This window comes from Strix uralensis, chromosome 4, assembly GCF_047716275.1.
Source record: "Strix uralensis isolate ZFMK-TIS-50842 chromosome 4, bStrUra1, whole genome shotgun sequence".
In the NCBI taxonomy this organism is placed as follows: domain Eukaryota; kingdom Metazoa; phylum Chordata; class Aves; order Strigiformes; family Strigidae; genus Strix; species Strix uralensis.
This window is the reverse complement of record NC_133975.1, coordinates 46,987,406-47,008,522: the sequence shown is the minus strand read 5'-3', so window position 1 is coordinate 47,008,522 and position 21,117 is coordinate 46,987,406. Positions and strand designations below refer to the sequence as shown.

Below are 21,117 nucleotides of genomic sequence, written 5' to 3'. Positions count from 1 at the left end.
TAGTTTTGAAATATGTTTTATTTTTTGCATTTTGAAGGAAAAATAAGTGGTTTTGGTTTTCCGATCCTAGAAAAATATTTTTGTTTTGGTTTACCCGAAGTATTTTCTCTCCTGTGTTTTCAAGTTCATTGGCCAAATACAAATAACAGGTTCTTTCATCCTTTTTCCATGGAGACAAAGAGAGTGTCTGTTCTGTCTGTCTTTTGTTTTAACTAAGGAATTTCCTTCTCATTTATTCAAACTGATTGTTGTCTTTCTTCTATCTGAAGGGCTACTGTATTCATTATCATGAAAAATTCACCATACTATAAAATAATATTTATGTGTCCACAGAAATGTTATTTAAAACTTCATCTAGAGAAATCATCCTCAAGAAACCAAAAGTGTTTGTCTATAAAGAGAGTGTGTTTGTTTGGTGCAATCAAGGAGACATAAATAAGGGTTGCGAAGTGTCGTCTCTATGGTGACAGCATTAAGGCCCTTGTTCAGCATGTAATGTGCTTTTACTTTGAGAAATTTGGAGGTGTTAACACTGGCAGAAGCACCGGGAGTTAAGAATTACCACTTTCTAAATACGTTTGAAAGCATTAGTCTAATAAGCCTGGGTGTCTTAAACATGCTTCGTTAGACTATATCAACAGTGTATCTATGGTGTAAAAGAGAATAAATATAAGCATGGTATTTTAGTTTAAAATTTGTTAAAGATCATATGATAAATAATGAGTTAAAACCTTTATTTTTATAGTAAACTGTTCTAAAAGCTATTTATTTTAACTTCACTAAGCAGCTTAAGTTGTTTTTATTTTAGTCTGTGTTGAGAGAAATATCTGCAGATCAGAAATGAGAGTAGTGAAATTATTTGTTGATGCTTAGATGTTTAAGAGAGAGACTTGAAATCCATGTCTGCTATTGATTTTACATGAAGAAAATGGTTCAGATCCATTTTAGTACTAGAAAAAGCCCACTTAGAAATATAAAGTAGACCATAAAATCTATACACTATTAAAAAAAACAACCATTGAATACTGAGAACTCATTCTGCATTGGAGAGTTCATTTATGAACAGATAGCTGGTAATGGAAAAAAAACCTGTTGTATTATGCTAAATTTAACTGCCCCTTGCCATATAATGGACCAGGGGGCAAGGCAGGAGGACTTCTGGTCACCTATGCAGGGCCTAGCTTTTGCTGGCCTCTCTTACAGCCAGAGCTGCAGAATGTGTCAGGCTGCAAAGGCACATAGTACGCAGCAGCTTCTTCCATAATTGAGAGAGACCTAACATCCCCCTTTTCTACTATTAAAATCTGAAGTGTGTGTTGTCACACAGCAGTGCCCCTGGAATGTCCCTACTCACATTGATGAGTCTTTCCTAAATGACTACTACTTCCTAAGAACACACAGCTCTGCAGAAACGTACCAAAGTGCCCCTTAGTATTGCACATTGGTGCTTTTTTGTTAAGAAATAAGAGAATTCAGGTGCACGTTGTTAAATTCAGAGAAGCAATATCACAAACCTAGACACACATACACCTATACATGGAGGTTATGCATATGTTTAATATATATGCACACCCTCACTTGTGTTTTCATAGGTTCAGACTCACACCAGATATGTTTCAGCAGGAAATGTTTTTTGAGTAATGGCAGGAGATGTTAGTCAATACAACAGTTCCTTCCAAGACTCTACGTCTATTCAGACTTTGCAGAGAAATGATCAATGAAGATTCAGAGTTTGACCTAGAAAGCTGGTGGTGACCTAGAAAGGATGCAGGAATGCAAAAAGGGTATCCTCAGGGATCAAATGAGGCTTGCAGAGTGTCTGAATGCTGTTGACTTTTATCTCCCTGCATCACATTAAGTCAGAAAGGATCAGCCCCTAGAAACTAAAGATTTATCAGTTTTGTACCAGATACAGTATCTGGTACAGTTAGGCTTCTTATTTTCAATGGCTAGTTAACTCAGACAAGTAGCTCCATCCATTTACCACACTTTTACCTGCAGCTACTTTCATACTGTGCTCCTAACTATATACCTTTGCTTATGAATAGCTGTGAGTAGGGAAAAACAAACTGGGAGGGGTCCTTCTCTTCCTCTGCTCTGCATCTGGGTGGGAGGGTCAATAGGAAAGTCTACCCCTCTGTCTTGCTTTTTTCCCCCGGGGAGGGGGGGATGATCTGTTGTGTGTTTGGGAAGAGAACACTAGACCCCCATGAGGACGGAAAAGGGCAGCTGCTCAGAGCTGATAACCCAGTGGCTGGTCTTTTCTACTTGAGGGGACTTCCAGTCAGCTACAGATTCAAGGTAGCCCTACAACTTTTCTTCAAAGGTCCTCAAGAAGCACGAAAGACCCCTTAAGCTCAAAAGCTGGTTTCACATGAGCAGATACTAAGTCAACACAAACTTTATAACTGCAGAAAATTCAGACAGAAGTCAGACTCTGAAAGGTCTGTACACACACCTAACCTTGCTCACTTGGTCCATGGGGCATGCGTCCTCTCTTCCAAGTTCACTCTTGCTCTGATAACCTTTCACCAGCTTTCAGGGTTACAGCAAATGTAACCGAGGTTGATGGTTGGACTGGATGATCTTCAAGGTCTTTTCCAACCTAGACAATTCTGTGATTCTGTGAAATGCTACACACTGTTCTTTGGCTCCCCAAAATTATTTTTCTTTCCTTCACTTCAGGAGCCTGTGCATCTGCTATTCCCAGCAGTTTTCTAATCCCAGTTATGCCACAGCTTTCCAGTTCCCAAGATTTCTCATTTCTACGTGCTTTTTTCCAGCTGTCTCACTATCCTTGGGAAGCTTTGTCCCCGCCAAGCAGGCTCATTTGCTCCCAGGAGGGATCAATTTCCCTTCCCCTCACTGTGTCCACTTAATGAGCACTGTGTCCACTTAATGAGTTATGTCTATTTTCAACATGGTGTATGACAGACAAAAAGCATGAATAACTTACATACTTTCTCTATTTTTGGTGTTTTAAGAAGGGTATACTTGGAGGAATACACCGTGTTCAATGTAGACACTCTGCAGCACAATGTAAGAGCACCTTAACTATTGAAAAAACTCGTTTTAGGAAAAAAACACTAGTATTTTTTCATACAACCCTAAAAAAGTCAAAATCCTAGCCTATTTTGGGCTTCTATATGTACTATGCAATAAACATAGCAATGTTAAATATACCCATATCATCATGTGTGAATTTGCATGTGTATATGTAAGCAAAATGTGATGTATATCATATCTACATATATAAATAGAAATTGTTTCAGGAATCAAGCTGTAGGACTTTTTATTATAACCTAATCCAAATATGAATTCATCTATAACTAGATGTGTTAAGTTAGAGGTTCAAAATGAGGACCTGAAACCAGTGGAAAGAAGAACAAATTCAGGTGTCTGAAGCTTGTTACCTACTTCTGCACCCCATGCCCTGCATGAGATAAGTAATGTGCAGGTTTGCAGAGTCTTTTAAGTATCTGCAAGAATGCAAACCCGGTAGGATTTTGGTCATACAGACACTGCAAACCTGATGCTTTGGGTCTCTCTGCAGCATTTGGGAATTGGCTGGGTGGGATCACTTGATGGCTCATGTCGTGTTAGACCTTGCTCACTCAAACAGCTCCTCATACATCTCTGTCTGCTTTAGTCATGTGGGAAAATCCAGCCCACAGCCACTCAGCCTTAAAAGCAGTTGTTGTATTACATTAAATAGGATGCTTTAGTCAGGTTATTTTTCAGGCAGCTTCATCCACCTGGGAGCCTGACTTCGGGCAATGTGTTGCAAAAAATTTTCTTGAAGCTTCTGTAAGCCTGGGCTGATGTTTTGCATAACACAGTTTTTAATCTAACAGCCGTATTCTCTCTTGTTCTTTCCTTAGTCTATGATTAATCTCGGCCCTAGTGATAATTCAGAATGGAACTGTGAAGCAGAGCACAACTTCTTTCTGCCTTCTGCAACTCAGGTAATTTCATATGCAAAGTCTTCCTCACCTTAATCTGCACTCCACTCTGGAGACGCTTCCCGGTGAAATGGCTGAGCTCCCTCACACCCCAGCCAATTTCACCAGGATAGTGAGGTCTGAGAGACGATGTGTACGGAGGACAGCAGGGCCAGGTGCCACAAGTAGCTAGTATCGCTGGTACCCTCTGTGCTGGAGATGCCACTCCTATGTAGGGAGTATGTTCAGACTTTCTTGTTCTGTAATGACGTATCGCATCTAGGCCTTACAGACAGCAAAGAGAGAGGGAAACTCGTTATTTAAATTATTTTTGCTAGTAACCTATTTCACTTCTCTTTATTCTCTTTTATCTTACTTATAATACAACAATTTTTTATAACTGTTCCACTTTTCAAGAACATTGTACTTGTTATACCTTTTGTTAGAGTGTGTCTCCTGGAGTGGGGGTCACGTATGGGTTTTTTCACAGAAAAATTCCTTTTTCCTCCTCTGAAAATCTGGCTATTAAAAAAGCAGCCTGACATGAAAAAAATTAGAGTCCTTCTTCTGGTAAAAAGCAACTTGTTATTTTTGATTGAGTGCCTACCTGTTAAAATGGTGTTTTCAGTTTTATTTCTATAAACATGCTTGGGAAATTAATATGTATTAGCCAGAGATATGAATTTAAAATGGTTTTGGTTTATTAAATTAAGTCAATATAGGTATTCTAATCTAGAATTAAAGTGGCTTTAATTCATTTTAATTGATTTCAATGTCAAGTTAAAATATCATTGAATACAAAGTCATTTTAAATAACAAAGCCCAGTGATTTTAAGAGACTCTTCAGGTCATTCCGAGATATGTCTACAAGGAATTTTAGTGCAGAATTATGAAAGGGTCTGAATTTATGGAATGAGATATTGTTCCAGCTGGTCAGGTGCACATCCAGAAGGCACAGTACAAGAAGGAAAGACATACTCCCTGTTGTTGGTCCACTCCCTGCTGCTGTCCTTCAGGTGGGACGTCTGGCTGGAAAGCCTCACAGCTCTCACCCAGCCTGAGTACCAGAGTTTTCTCTGGTTACAATGCAAGATGCTGGAGGGTGGAGACTAAGGCACAGATCTAACCTCAGAGTTTCACTCACACTGAGGTTCACCTGTAGCCTCCTCACCGTTTCACGATCAGTAAAACACAGGCAAGTGGTGCTCTTCGCAAGAAGCCCTGTGCTGTCACTGTCTGTATGGACTAAATATAAATAAATAAATCAAGCCTTTAAAAAACTGCTTTAGCAACACAGATAGGTAGAAACTTAATCTGAAGGTTTGTGGTTGCAAGCTGTGTGTCTCACCTGTGCAGAGAGGGCAAGAATGTTATGGGAACTCATAAATCACCAAAGTCTCTGTAGCATCAATTTACAGTCTGAGATTAGTATTGACATTTTTACTGCCAAAACTGAGGGTTGTTAGAACTTGACAGCATATGAAGGCAGATTCTGCCTTAATAGTTATTACAAAGCTCTTGGATAATACCTTCAAAAAAGTTATCCCAAATTTAGTATGACTAAACTGTTAAGATCACAATTGCCTGAGAGGGACAGTTTTGTTACCATTTCCATCATCACCTCTATAACAATTCAGCCATCAAATATCATTTAGCCAGACAAACCCCACAACGGTTTCCAGCTGAGGAGGGAATATCTGTCGTCCATGTTTGTGAAAAAAATGTAAAGCTCTAGGAATATTTCATCACTATATTGGAAGACAGGACTTTCTTTGGGCATCAACCAGAGTTCCCTCAGCCCTAAAGCTTTGTCACACAGAGAGATTGTAAAGCATAGTGTGGGTTCAGGCCTCTGGAAAAGCTACAAGCCATGTTTTTAGTTAAAAGGACAAACTATTAGAAGCATGCTGACAAAGTCTCCTACTGGAGCAGCAGCTGATGATGCCAGACGACTTCATTGCTGGTATAGATTTGAATCAATTCCCTGCTGGTCTGCTGATATTTATGCTATTGCTTTAGCTAATAGAGCTGTATTGATCCAGGCTGAGGATGAAAAAAAACCCCTCCAAACTATCATAGTTATTAGAAAATAAAAACAAAAGTGCAAAACAGGAGGGTGAGTTTTCACATGGAGCAGCTCTTGAAAATGAGAACAGAAAGGAACTATTTTTGTGAAACACTTGAGGAGTTATTCCAGAATCATTTCTATAATTAAATGTTAATCCAACTGAACTTTCAAGTGTAGATAATACTTGACTCCTATTCCTAGGCAAGGGATTAATTTCCAAGACATATGTCTTCTCAGGATCCATATTAACTGAAAATAGATCACTATGTGCAGAGACAATTGAAACAAAGATCACTCCAGTTCAGTTCCGTAAGGTTAGCTTCTCGGTAAAGACCGATGATTTTGTTTTGACTGTATTGCATTAACAGGGAAGGTCACCTTTTAAAACTGGATTCAGTCCTATTCAGCATGGGGCTAAATTTTAAGTGTGGGTAGTCCATGATAACATCATATCTGTATTTCCAGCAACCTGTAATCAGCAGCTGAGCCCTCTGGAGCAGGTACTAACTGAGCCTGTGTCTCTGAGTTAATAGCTGATGCACAGTGTGTTTCCAAGGACTCTGCATGATGGGGTCCTGCTAATTTATAATATTTTTCACTGTTAATTAAAGGAGATAGGGAAATTTTCCTAAAACTGTTTCACTAATCTAGTTTACTGCACAGGCCCAAAACATTTGCATCAGCACAAGTACAAAGGCAGTGGACTGTGCCATAGGTGCAAACATGAAAAGCAGGAACCTCTTAAATCAACTTTGGTGCCAGAGAAAATACAGCTTGGAACTATGTCCTGGTTTTCCATCAGCTTCATTATTTTTCAACTCCGTAGTCTAGTCTCTCATGTAACTGTACAGTCCCCTTTCCGGAGAAGAATCTTCACTAATTATGTGTGTTATTGTTCTGTCTGGGCTTCGTAAGAAGCAATGTATTTGAATAATCAGTAGAAATTGAATTGTAATTTAATAGAAAGTCAAGCGGTCTCTCAATGCTTCCCCCTGTGTGATTAATATTCTTTAAGGAATGCCTTCATGTTTGTAACACAGAAAACAAAGTTTAGACTTTCGTTCTTCCTTGTAGAGGAAGGGAAAGGGTAAACAAAGAAAATCAATTATAAATGTTCCATTAATAAAGAAGAAGATGGAATATAGCTGTCACTGGGAAAAACCCTGGCTTGATTCCCAAGGGACTGCCTCTCAACAGTTCTGGCTTAGCTGAGCAGGCTATTCTTGGTCAGATAAAGAGAGGCGCTGCTGGCAGCACACACTCTGTGGAGACTTGAAATCTCTGCAGTATGCTCCCTAGCTTGGTCCAGATGCACTGATTCTCTAGGCACAGTGAAAGACATATTTATTTGATCAAGGTTTTGGAGAAAGCTGTGGGTAAATTCCCAGAATGATGAATGGGGGAAGAGATGATAGTAAGAATGACAATTATTTAAATAACACTGAGATTGTGTTTCCTTTTGTCTCACTGTTAATGCTGAAATATTAATTATAAGCTAGGGCATTAAATTTTATTTATACTAATGTAAATAAATAATCACATAAATCCTAGCAGTCTTATTCCCCAGCAAGCACATATGCTAGTAGGGTATATGTAAAAGCACAGAACCAAATCATTACTAAATACAGAACCATTGCTTGAATTTACAACACCCTTTGGGGAATTAGTGTCCTCCCACTCCCTCAGCAACAGAAATAGTTCATCCTGCTGGCCAGACAGTAACTTCCAGATGACAATAATTTGACCAGCTGAAGGTGGTGGTTAGGATTACTACTCGTGGTGGACATAGTTAAGCATATTTTGTGTAAGATTTCAGAGAATTGGGGCCAAAATTGTCCTTGTCACCCTGTGATGAACATCTTTAACCTGACTTAAGCCATATAAACATATAGCAAGTACCATGAGTTATGCTTGTTATTGCTCTGATTAACTCTTTTCAAATTAATTCCATGTGTGGACTTTCTTTTTCTGGAGTTCCTGGTTCCAGTTTAACTGGAACATCCCGATTGCTTTCCAGTATAAAATGGCCACAGCTGGTATTATCTAGGAATAGCTATTTCATGATGGCTTAATGAAAAGCATAAGGAGGCCCAAGATGTGTGTTTACATCATTAATTTCTATATGAGCTGAAGGTACTCTGTAATATGAAGGAGTGAGCCGCTCAGAAAACAGAGCCCCAGAGCCAGTGATTCTAAATCAGTGATAAGAAGGTTTTGTATTCTGTTTTAAAACTGATAAGTCAAGCCAGACCAAGTGCTAAATATTAATTTGTGAATGAGAAATGGAGAAATAATGAAAAGCTTAAGCTCTGTTACAGACTATAATTTCAAACATTACTCCAGATGCAAATATGGCTCTCTGGCTTGTTTTACTTCCATTATTTTCTTCAAAAGATGGAGGCAGAGTTTCAGCATCATAAACTGCTTTCCATCTTTCATCTCCCCTTGAAAAGCACCAAATGGCAGTCCACAAACAGAGGTAACCACTCATCAGGGACAGCATGGGCATCACCATAGGTGTATCTCACTGCTGTTCTTTTGTCTTTTTTTCTGCCTATCTTTAGAGAAAAAGATATCTCAGATATCTCAACCTCCTGGGAATACCCATGCAAATGGCAATCACAACGTTCACCTGCTTGGTGTAGGAATCCACCCTCTGAGAACCACCCTGAGATCACCATCTAATATGAGCCACCAGCGCTGGGTGGGATGCCACATGCCAATTTTTTGCAGCGCCACCAGCTTCAACCCCTCTGCCTGCCCACCTGGTGCTGCCTATGGCACTGAAACAACTGCTTCTCAACCACATGGTAAAATGTTTTGGTTTCATTCCTGGTTATTTTTAGCACAGATCAGTTCACTGATCTCATTTTCTATGTGGCCTCGGGGGGTGGCTTGGGGAGAAACAGCTGTGCCAAAACAAACAGTGTGAGATGGGAACAAGTGGCTGAAGGTCAGAACTGCTGAGCAGGCATTGTTCTGAGGATGACTGCACCCGGAGGGATGCTCCCACCCTGGCACACACACAGATGTAAATGCCTGTGGGTCCCTGGGGGGACTGTGTGCAAACTAGGGGCTACAGCAATCAGCAGATGAAGGCTGGTGCAGAAGGGTGGTCTAAGTCTTTCAATCTAAGCCTCCTGGAGGCTCTGAAATGACAAATAGCCCATCAGTTGTGGCACTTGCATAGAACATGGAAGTTCAGACTCTTATATAGTCATGGTTCTTCTTTAGCACTTTCCTTCTTCACGTATATGCTATGAAGACAGAGATACTGGGGCCCTTAGACACAAGAAGTGTCATTTTAATGCCCCACTTAGATATCTTCAAAAGATAACATATCACCTTGTGCCATACTTCAAGTAGTATTTAAGCCTGCTTTTATTTGCTTAGCTTTTTTCCCTAAATTGATTAAGAGCCTGAGGCTGGAAGAGAGCAGAAGAAATAAAAGCAAGCTCTACCCTCCTGTCACCTGCTAACAGTCATTCAAGCAGTTAATCAGGGTCCTCTATGAGAATGACTGAAATGATATAGTGAAGAAGTCCTGCTCGGTCAGGTTTATCATTCGGTTTATCATCTTTGCTTCCTTGTGAAGATGGTTTCTGAAGCTATATGAGAAGGTCAAACCCCTTTTGACCTTAGGGTTGCCAGTCACATAAGGAAATAAGTAGAAATTCTAGGACACAGCTGTGGAGGTATGTGAGTGCACTATTTTTTAAAAAATCGGATCACGATAAGAGAGTCATATATTTTGTTGAAATTGGAACTGAGAAGCTTATAGATACTATTACATAAATAAATCCAATTTTATTTTTAATGAATTTTTTAAGGAATTTAAAAAAAAATCTTCTAATCTTTAAACCACTGGAAAGGAACAGTAATCGTAGGCCTGTCTGGAATATTAGGAACTTGAAACATAGATGCTTGGCTCTTTATCTTAAGAGTCCCAGAATGCATATGAATGATATGCTAATTGTGAACCAATCTGCTAACTTGTAAATCTGCAATAACACACTTGCTCCATTACATGCAACAGAACTCTATAAATAATCAGGTGAAATTTACTTTTCTCTTTACAAGATATCAGTGTCACTAATAGCAAGCTGTGCATTCTCGATTAGCAATTATGTTGCTGCGATTAAGTTACTTCTGGTGCTTTAAAAATAACCTTGACTACTCCTCTTGTCTCGGAATTGCCTGGCAGAAATCATTCACGGGAGCAATGCCTGGGTCACACAATACCCTTGCGACATTATTGGATTAAGGACAGTCAGCAAGAAGAGTCCAAAGCACTTTCCAAGATTAGTTTCTCAGGAAAAGTGCTTTCCCCAGAAAACCTATGCTCCTAAGAGAGTGTAATACACTGAGAGTAATGGCAATCTTACCATGATATTAGATAAAAAGCAGAGTAGAAAAGCTTTTTGGTAGAAAACCCCCTTAGGACAGCCCGTAGCTCAGTAGTTGGATCAAAATAGGTTTATCCAACTTTACATTTTTCTGAAACTTGCTCTATTTTTTAATGGTATTAACAATGCTGCAGAAGAGTTGAGTAGGTAAACTGACAGGCTGGTTTTGTCACTGTGTGCTATTTATACAACTTACACCATGCAATTTTACCACCGTGTGCTCCTTCTGACAAGGAGTGGCGATGGTATCGTGTTGGCTCATAGCAAACAGGCAACTCAGCATGACCTTCTGATATTATGCCACTAAATATGTTGGTGCCGCATCTATGTCTTGAATATTGTCTGGTGTTCTGGTTCACCTTTCTTACCAATCTCATGAAATGATTTGTTATAATAAGAAAAGGTACTGAAAGTGGTTGATGTGGATGTACTTCTCTACCTGTGCCATTATGTTAATCTTAACAGCTGAAAACTAGTAGCAATCTGGAATTAAAGACGATGTATTTGCATTTTTTTCGGGCAGTCTAAATAAATTCTGTGTTCTCTCTCTCTCTCAGAAATGACTGAAAAGGCTGTAGTAGTGAGATGTTAAATAATTACCTTTCTGAACAAGGTGAATAAGGAGCACTTGCAACATTTCATAAGTAAAAAACTAGAATTAAATTGCTAGAAATAGATTTAAAACATCAAAGGAAATTCTTTTTCATGCAGTTCATAGCTAAATTCAGTCACCTTTTGCCGCGAAGAAGTTGTAAGAAAAAAACTGAATGAGATTTAAGAGCAATTCTGGCAAGGATATTAGATTATATGAATTCTTAATCTGACTCCAAAGTGCGGTTTTTATGTTTCTGTGACTTGCACCCCAATAGCAGAAACTACTGCTGTGTATAACTTGAAGAGCACATACTCATATATTCAGTGCTATTGGAATACATATACTGTATTATAACACAATTTATACCATCCAGATATTATTTCTAGTATCTTGGCATTTAAGGAAGAAATAGAATATCGAAGTACAATTTGTACAATTCTCATTTGATTATTACAAGATACAAGTGCACTGAAATGTGTCAGTCTCTAAATTTGTACTATTAAAAAAAATCATTATTAGTGTGAATCTATATACAGACCATTACTATAATTTAAAAGCAGGATCCAAGACAAATTCAGATTCATTTAATAAAGGTACATATTTTTTAGCACATCAATTTTGTTCTTGACTCTGCTCTTTTATACTGGTGCATTTGAAATTCAAATGGAACTGTAGTAGGATAACATCTTTGTAACTGCTGTTAACTAGAAACACCAAGAAATGCTTGCCCGTGCTCAGCAGGAGGTTTTCATTCAGTCTCTGGACCAGAATCTTGTTCTTTCCTTGAATACTGCCAGAGCTTTTTCTTCAAGATGCAGGTGCAGGGCACACTTTTAAAGTAATGAATGAGAACTGCTGAGCAGGGCACAAAAGCTTCCAAATTGAAAAAGTATCCAGTTTATGTTACTGTCTCTGGATGTGCATGTATATGTGTGCCTAGCACACAATAAATAATCCCTTGTGGTTAAAAAATACCAAATATTCACTTGATATGAAAAATATAAACAACAGAAGTAGGGTTTTTTTTCTATTTAGGCATCAAACTGTCCAATAAACAAAAAAATTGGTACCATTTAGCATATATTTTTTCCCACTACTTAGTCTTTCTTATCCATGCTGCTTGTATTTTAATAACCAATCTGTCATATTAAACAGCAGTTCACTGGACAAACATGGGCAATGCAGATATGCAGGAACACTTCTCTGTCCCCACAGGACCTGCAGTCCTGCTCCATGCTGAAGCAGCATTCCCGCTGTGCGAGGGTCTCCGAGACCCTGCTGCCATCACCTACCCAAGAATATCACCCTTGCCTCCACGAATGCTTCCTCCATTGAGACTCTGTGGTGGGAAGAGGGTATGGCTCAGACTATCCTTGCCTGGGAAGGATCCAGCCCCTACTGCACCTGGGCTCCTGTGCCCAGCACTGCGGTGACTGCAGGCTCTTCCCTCTACACAGGTGCTGAGGACTGCTGCATTGTGACATATAGTCCCCTTGACTCTGTGAGTGTCTCTGGCACTGGCCTGGCCTGGCCCGATCCCCCCACCAGCAGGGTGGCAGCCCCGGGAAGACAGTCCCTTCAGGTGTCCTTAGAGACCTGACTCCAAGCGAGGCCCACATCTGTTTCCATGGGTGCACTAAGTTTGCTGGAGACTGCCCACTGACAAGTAAAATGATTTGTCTTTAGGAAACTAGAGTTCTAGAGACCCCGACTTTTTGGGTTTCAGCTGCTATTTGCTGCTTCAGGGGGTCTTTATCCAAAAAGGTGGCTCCTGGGCACCACTTGTGGCTCTTCAGGGTCCTCCACGCCATGAAAGTGATCTAAGTGAGCACACACACATCTTTTTCTGGAGTTACTTTTTCTCTGGTTCACCCAGTAATTTTTTTGAGATTTTTTTTTTTTAGTGCTGGCAAAAGACATGGAATAAGAGAGCCCCAGACAAAAGTCTGGCTGGCGTGCCTGTCGGAGCTGCCTTGATTTCTGTCAGTCCTCCAGCTGCTGGTTCCATCTGTTGTCTCCTGCTTTTTTTCCTTGTAAACACCTAAGGGCATGAGACATTTCTACCTGTTCGAATCCAAAGGGACCAGTATTGTGCAATACAAATCCTCAGTGCTTCAGCAATACACGCAATATTAAAAATGCTCAGCAAGAGGTTTCCAGTATATTTCCAACCACATCTGAAATAAACTTCTAATTAACGAATAGTCAAGGATAGTGCCATGTTCGTTAACACTCTGATTTGTGTGCTGAGGCTTTTTTTATTGTTGTTTTAATAGTTTTTCCCAACCATCCCTAAAGGGCAGTATCTGAGCGTTTGATTGGTGATGCTTGTCTGTGCACGCCTGCTGGCAAATGCTGATCTTCTAAGAACTGAGCTGGTGGACACTGGGTCTGAATCACCAAGGGTTACTTGTTCAGCAACATTTTGCTCGTGGCTTCTCCTCCTGACCCTCCAGCTGCTCCTCCCAGTGTGACTTGTGGTCTTTCCTCCTCTTCCCAGGCTTGTCTTCCATTTCTCACTCCTCCCTTTACTTTTCCAATAGCCTCTTCCTCAAGTCTTTCAGCTAGATTGTTTTGTGCTTTGTCATGCCAGGGTGGGAGCGCCCCCAGCCTCTGCCGGGCATCTCCAGGGCCTGGATACAGCCTCCTGCTGTCACCTGCAATGGACTCCTGCAATGGTGCGCCATGCTGCCTTGCAACTGGGAGGCAGCATGCACAGACAGGCTCAGAGTCTGGCTTCGTCCTCAAGCCTTTGTCTTTGTGGAAAAGCGTAGCTGTTTAAAATACCAGTGTAGTTGAAGAGGTGTTATACTTACACAAGCAATGCTACACTTGTTAGGTGTGCTTATGTTTGTATTGGTTTTCATACAGGAAAGGAGATAACCTTTATTTTTCTTGTCTGCCTTTACACTACGCAAACTTCTTCCACAATTCATGGTACATGTCTAATTATGAAAGTAAAAGACCACTCTTCTAACTATCATGGTTATATTTTGTACAGAAAAAGCCTCGTAAGTCAGAAAGATCAAAGATGGGAAAATATGGCTGCTGGTTGTTGGACTACAGATGAAATCATATGACTTCAAAATTTACAGCAGCAACAAGAACAGTAATGATGGCATTAAAAATGTTTGCAAAAGTACATCCCGTTTTGAAGCAGCCACATGGTGGACATCAGGACTTCCTCAGGCATTACAAACAAGCTGTCTTGCTCGGAGGGTCTGTTTCTGAGATGGGGGGAGATATGAGACAACACTGCAGCTGCAGCATATGTTCTGCTTTTTCTACCTGCTTAGACTTGGTAGTTAGTTTTATTTTACAACAGAGTTTCTAAATAAACAACTGTGATAGCTGGGTACAGCAATCTATGAATACAAGAACATATGAACTTGCTGCCAAGGTTTTTGCTAAAAAGCTGGGGAAAAAAACCCCTTGTGTTCTGCTTACTGGGATTTATTGGTAGTGGTATTAATGATGCTTTTTATTTGGTAGCAATGCTATTGTAGGTGGTGTGAAGATGGTAAGCCATACTAAGGACTTTACCCTTAACATGTGATTTGCATGCTTCGCAAGATTTGACTCTGAGGATTGTGCTTTGTCTGTCACTACATAGTGAGGTTTTGTTTTGTTTTTTTAATATGAGAATGAATATGTTTGTTGGTACTTATGGCAGGTCTGAATTTGGTTTAAAAAAGCCCTGAAGATCTCAGGCAAGTTATTGTTTTATTGGAGTATTTATTGCCTTTGTCTACATTTGAATCACCTCTTTCAAGCTCAAGTTGGGTCAGTGACACTGCAAAATACATCCAAAATAACAGCCAAATGAATGCTAGTGCTAAGTTCACTTTTGCATGCTACAGGACTCTAATGCCACTGTTTCCAGTTGCCAATCTCCCTGCTGCAGGTTACCATACCCATAGTGACTGACTGGATGCCACATATCCCCACCTAGGTGAATAGGGTTTGCTTCAGTCCACAGTGTGGGATCTCAGTTTCAGCTGCAAAGATTTTGGGCTAAGATGCCAGGCTCTGGACTGGAACAGCTGAGGCATGGACACATGCTTTTCTGCCATCCCTGCTGTGGAGAGGGGGAGGTCAGGAAATCAAATGCTGGGATTAGTAACACAATATACCACAGTAGGAAAATTCACCAGGGCTCCTCTACTGGATTCTGAAGACTTCTAAGAGCATATTCAAAGTCTTTTGCTTTGGTGTGAAGGTTTTTTTGTTGTTTGTTTGCTTTTTTTTTTTTTTTTTTAGTGGACTGAGCTCCAGTGTGCTGGCCTGTTCTCCCTCAGCTCAAGGAGCAAACCACAGGAAGGCATTAAGAAGACTAACAGAACTCCAAAGTAGATGACCTGCAGCCACATTAATTATTGATCATGTTAGCAGTTGATGAGTTGTGCTAAATTGATCTGTGGCAAGATAACGTGAATTAAAAGCTGCTTAAATATTTAATTCCAGCCTTTTTCTATATGGCAGGAATTTGAATGAAAGCCTACAGATGAGTCATGACTGGAATCAACTTTTCAGTAAAGACAAGCTATCAGAATAAAAGGTACTATCTAAATGTATATCATGATTTATTAGAGACCTCTTGCATGTAAACATTTTAATGGAGGACTGCAAATCTTTCCAGATTAAATTCTCTAAATATATGATGATAGATGGAGATTTTCTTGTTATCAGTTCAATTTCTGCATATTTTACTTTAAATAAACCTTGCCGCATCTGAGGTAGTGCACAAGGCACTGTAGGGAGAGAGAAAGACTGAAAGCCTGTAGGAAGTGAAGGAGAACTATTGGCTGAAACTCCATATGTTTGCTGCAGCATTGCAACGATGTACAGCTGGAGCACAGCTTGAGTGAAATGAATCCATAGATGACTGGTGAGATGAAGCAAGGAGGCTAGTTCTGACATTGGAGATATATATATGTGTGTGTATATATATATCAGGCAAAAGAATTTGCTGATGATTCTGCACAGGGGCTTGTAATAGTAGGGGAGGACTCAGGGAGCCAGTGCCCTGCATGTCAGCAGCACCAGTTAAAGTGCCTTTGACAGTGAGGTAAGTCCCATTGAATATAAAGGTCGGCATCTCTCCATCTGAAGAGGAGCCACTCGGATCTCCTCAGCATGCTCAGATTATACTGCATTGCCCCACAAACTTTTTTGAAGGACTTTGTTGTATTGTTAATACAGTTTTGAGGGTCGGCACACATTCTTGGTTGGCTTAGGTGCCGCAGTTCCAAATAAATCCTTCCCTGCCTTCTCCCAGCCTCTCCACAGAGAAACATCCTTAATGTAAAGCAGGCCTGGTCCTGAAGTAGAAATGTGTTTTATTTCAGCATTTATTTCAGCATTACAAGCCAGAGTTATCTTTAGTGAGAAGAGGAGGCTCCTGCCTATTGCAGTTCCTTCCTTCCCTTTCATCTCACTTCATTCCTTCATGTACCAGAGAGCACTCTGGCAGTTGAGGGTATTAGTCTTGTTTTTTCTCACCCTTCACAAAGGCTGTCCTCTGCTTAACATGCACATTTTTTTCCTTCGGAGCCATTTTCCTCCATAGGCTCTCTGAGCTGGCTAGCTGCCAAACAGTAGGGTGAGCTGCATGAAAAAGCCTTGATCATTGACAGGCTGTCTTACAATTTCTTTCTTGTATTTAAGATGCAGATGGATGTTATTAGAAAGGTTTTTACTTCGAATGTGCATGGCTTGTCCACATGCCCAGGATTAGAGCTCAATACTCATATAATGCTTTTCATCCTCAAAAGGGCTTTACAAGCACCAGCCCTCAGAACGCCCCTGAGAGGTAGGTGCACGCATTTTTGTTATATGCTTTATAACAAGGAGGGACACATGTTAGTGACTTGTTCAAAGATGTATCACACAGCAAGCATTATAAAGGAAGGAAATCTTTATAGTTTCCTAACGTTCTTCTGTGATGTTTTCCTGTCTAAAAAAATCATAAGATTTCACCATGGCAGCGTGTTTTTCCATATGAAAGAAGTGATTAGTGATATCAAAAACTGAAATGTGTCTTAGGTTATAGTACTACTAGATAAATATGCAGCATTTCTGCAATTTATGAGGCCAAATTTCCTACTGCACTAAGCTTCAATTAATACAGCAGAACAGGAGCCTAAGGGGATCATCAAAGAGACCCAAGTTTGATAGAAGATTTGGAGCACTTGCCTCGAACCATACTTCAAAACAGAGGGAAATGATTTTAGGAGGAGAGATGAAAAATGCCTGTCTTCTCAGTTGAAAGGATTTTTTTCCCCTGCTTTAAGTGCATGATTATAATTAAAACAGCTACAGTAACAGCAACAGTCCCAGTATGAACTGCCTTCCACTGAAAGTTCTTGTAATATTGTATCTCATCTTAGCAAGGGGGCTGAAATCATCCATGGCTGGGAAAGTCATCTTTATAATTACGTATTCTCACTGAGCTTTTACTGACATGACTACGTTGGCATGCTTTACCTTGCACAGACAAGCCAATGAAAGTTTCAAGTGTCGACCAGCATACATAATCTGGCTAGGGCCAAGATCATTCTGTGAGACGTGGTTTCTAAACTAGGTCAGCAAGCCCTTCAAGGGTGTCTAATAATCAGTATTAAGGGTCTTTGCAGCCTCAGTGAGCCTCTGGGTCTGCATAGGTAGCTGTATGAAATTGGCTTGGAAAACTGTAGCCACCTTAGCTCCATAAGTAACAGTTACTAAGGCTGCAAGGTGGTGAGGCACTTGTCCTGAATAAACTAGCAGGGGCTGACTGGTAGGAGGCTATAAGTACAAGGCTTTGCTTGATAGACGTACACTTACTTTATGGTTCCTGGGTAAATAGGTTGAGAACAGCCTGTCTAGCTCATGTCATGAGGAGGGTAAAGCCAGACAGACTAAAGTAAGTGTTTATTTAAATTCTGCTTCACCTTCCCTATGTTGACTAAGCTTTGTTTTCTTTAAGGTTTGGTTTTGGTTTGGGTTTTTTTTTTTCACTGAGTCCATAATCACATAGTTAAGTACAGTGAAAAAAGGACTCTGCATCATCTCAGGAAATATATTGACAATTAGTTACTGAAGTCTCTGGTGCGCCAGAGAGGACTGCATGCTTGTGCTGCATAGAGTAGGGTGAAGAAGTGGAATGGTATAAACTAGTCATGCTTTTTTTTACCCCAAAAAGGAATCCTTACTTGTTTTCCAAAATAATTCTACATTTGGATCTTATCTTCCTCTTGCTGTTCTGGGAAAGGTGTCTGGCTCCACAAATTACTCTGGAGAAAAGGGAAATATGAGTTCTTTTCTGGTTTTCTAACCACTATACAGTGTTTCAGATGAATTCAGGGAAATGATGGGCAGATAAATTTGTGAAAATTATTTTATGGGAAATTACAGCTGGAACAAGTTACCATATTTTTACCGATTCCACATCCACAGCCTTTAATCTCAGCTACCTTATTTCACCTTATAATTGTGTAAGTTGTAAGAGTACCTATGGGCCAATTAAGAATTTTCCATTGCCTTCAAAAGAGTTGCAAATGCCTGCTAGAAGTTGAAGATACTATATGATTTAACCTTAAACATTTGGGGCAAAGAGATGCCCTACCAGGGCTATGACATACCTGCATGGTTTTGATGACAAAACATATGTATGCTCATTGCAAAAACATGAGGTGTTTAAGTTAATATCTCAAAGCTATGTAATGCTTTGGATATGTTCAGTACTTTTATTCCTCTTTAAAATTCACAAAACCAAAGATTTGCAAGCACTGCAGAATGGGTTCAGGCCACCTGTGGAACAGTTTTTTTCAAATGCCATCACATCTCCATCCACCTACAAATTCCTTTCTTATTTCTCACAAGACTACCCTTGGAACTGTCGGATTTGAAGCTCCTGCAAAGTGAAGTGCAACTTGACTCCCACATGCACAGATCTTTTAAGATCTGACTACGGTAGGAAAATACTTCCCCTAGCTTCAGTGTTGGTCTCCAAGTTCAAGTCAGCTGAATACCCGTACCATTATTGCTGGTTCCAAAAAAAAAAAAAAAAAAGTGATTTTTTTTTTTCTTCACTTGAAAGCCCCCTCTTTGCGCTTTGAAGATGTGCTGATGTGTGTTTTTAACCAATTGTATTTACATTGCCCAGGAGTATCAACCCACTACCTGGCTCAGAACTTTACATATATGGTGAGCGGGACCCTTACTGAAAGTGTATTAGTGATGAGAATGGGCTAGGAATTACAGGTATTTCAAATAAAACTTCAGAAAGTCTATTTGAATATAACAAAATATCCATGCAAATACTTGACTTCCGGAGCATTGGTATTATATTTGAAACACAAGGGACCAAGACAAATTAATTAAAGATGAAATTTTCTCTTGTACTTCAACTCTTCTCCTCCACAGCAAGAGGAATCTAACTTCATACCTGTATGCAATAGTAATGCAAAGGCTTGAGGCAAAATTGTTAGGTATTCACATCAATGGAATGAAGTTATACAGCTTACTTCCACCTGAGAGGAGAACCATTTTAAAAGTTTGTGTGTCGCTAACAAGACACAGATGTCGCCATTGGATGAAGAGGGGCAATTGTTGTTCGTCATGCACCCCTTCCCAGGGCATGGCTAAGCGTACGTTAGAGAGGTCTCTCTTTCTGGGGGTTTAAAACAGTGCATCGTTTTTTTTAGCTAGAAATCAAAAGGGGCCTATCCATTCTCTGCCGCAACACTGCAAGAACTCCCTCCAACCCTGACAGGGATAAAAACCAAGGAGCAGGTGCTTAGCTGTTTTAAACTAGCAGGATTTTGTTGATGTCATTGAAATACATGGATTTTAATCAGATGAGGACCTGGACTGTAATACAAAGATATGCTGAAGCAGAAGAAATGATCCATCTTAGCTCTTTTCCTGCTGAAGAATCTGGTTCCTCACGTGGATGCTAATTGCACATGAACAAGAGCACGTGGATCCCAATCCCGACCCTCCAGTTTGTTTGCAGGAGGATACTTCTGAAGTATTTAAAGACTTCCTTATCCCAAGGACTAAAAACACTGAGCTGTCTCCATTCCAGCTAGCTCAAGCTGAAGGAAGAGAAACAAAAATTAAATATGGATAACAGGAATGTACTTATTCTGGCAGTGTAAGGGCTCTCGTCATGCCAGTCAGATGCTAGCATATGTCAGCAGTCTTTTTTTAAGTTGTTAATAGCACAAAAAAGAGAAAATTCCTAGCAAAAAGCTTCCCCCGACAAAATCTTTAAGAGTTCACGTGTTTTTCAAAAATGATACATCTTCCAAAGAGTCACTTGATTTCCCACAAAACGCAATCTCAACTACCTCATTCTGTACAATTGCTTCCCACATTTCAGTTTCTTTTCCTGACTTAGAAAACACATTTACAAGATAAACTTCGTCGGCTACAGGTCTTCATTGCCAACTTCCCTGTGTTAGTTTCTCTGCTAAGCACATCAACAATGAGAGAGGCATTTTAAAAAAAAAAATTTTAAAAATTTGTTCTGGAAATGAGAAGTGAACCATACAGCAGGTTCCCATGTTTTTCCAGCAGTGGTACAACAAGGCAGTGGTAAATGTTCTCGGCACAAATCAGTTGTCACAGGAGTAGGAATATAGTGTTTATCACAGCTAGCTGCTGAATGTTTAAAGAATATTGTAAGTATCTGCTTCATAAATGAAACAAATAGTGAAATGAACACAAAAACCTGATGGAAAGTGATAATTTATTGCTGTCTGTCTTAAATATAGATCCAGGTAGCACAAGGAATACACTGTGTAAACTTTTACCTCACAGTTCGTGACTGCCTACCTGTGCAGCACTGCTTATTTTTGTCTGTTCCTTTCTGTCTCTATTTTTATATTAGTCAAGGATTTCTTGCTCCAACTTAATTTAATGTATGAATTTATTGTCGTCTGTTTGTAGAGGCTGATGGTCCCAGTGGAAATAGGGATCTCTTTGTATTAAGTCCTTTACAAAATGAAAGCAGTGGAAAGTCTTAATTTTCACTGCTGACATTACTGGTGATTGTAAAGTCTGCATGAAACAAGCTTGGTCATAACAATGTTTTGAATACAAACTATTTATTTTTTCTAT

At 39.8% G+C, this 21,117-nt stretch overlaps 1 protein-coding gene across 6 annotated transcripts in view; it reads left to right on the top strand.

Moving 5' to 3' along the window:
* The window catches only part of FNIP2 (folliculin interacting protein 2), a 104,710-nt gene that overhangs the window by 79,265 nt on the left and 4,328 nt on the right, over nucleotides 1–21,117 (top strand). The window contains exons 17-20 of one of the 6 annotated variants that reach the window (XR_012628725.1): nucleotides 3,882–3,965; nucleotides 8,574–8,819; nucleotides 15,493–15,568; nucleotides 16,678–16,822. Coding sequence is in view for 1 of the 6 variants with exons in the window: in XM_074866578.1 (XP_074722679.1) it covers nucleotides 3,882–3,965; nucleotides 8,574–8,654 (165 nt within the window). In the remaining 5 variants the exon portion in view is untranslated. Of the gene's footprint in view, nucleotides 1–3,881; nucleotides 3,966–8,573; nucleotides 10,965–15,270; nucleotides 15,569–16,677; nucleotides 16,823–21,117 lie in introns of those variants that run through there. The other 5 variants (XR_012628726.1, XR_012628727.1, XR_012628728.1 and 2 more) reach the window with 5 other exon arrangements.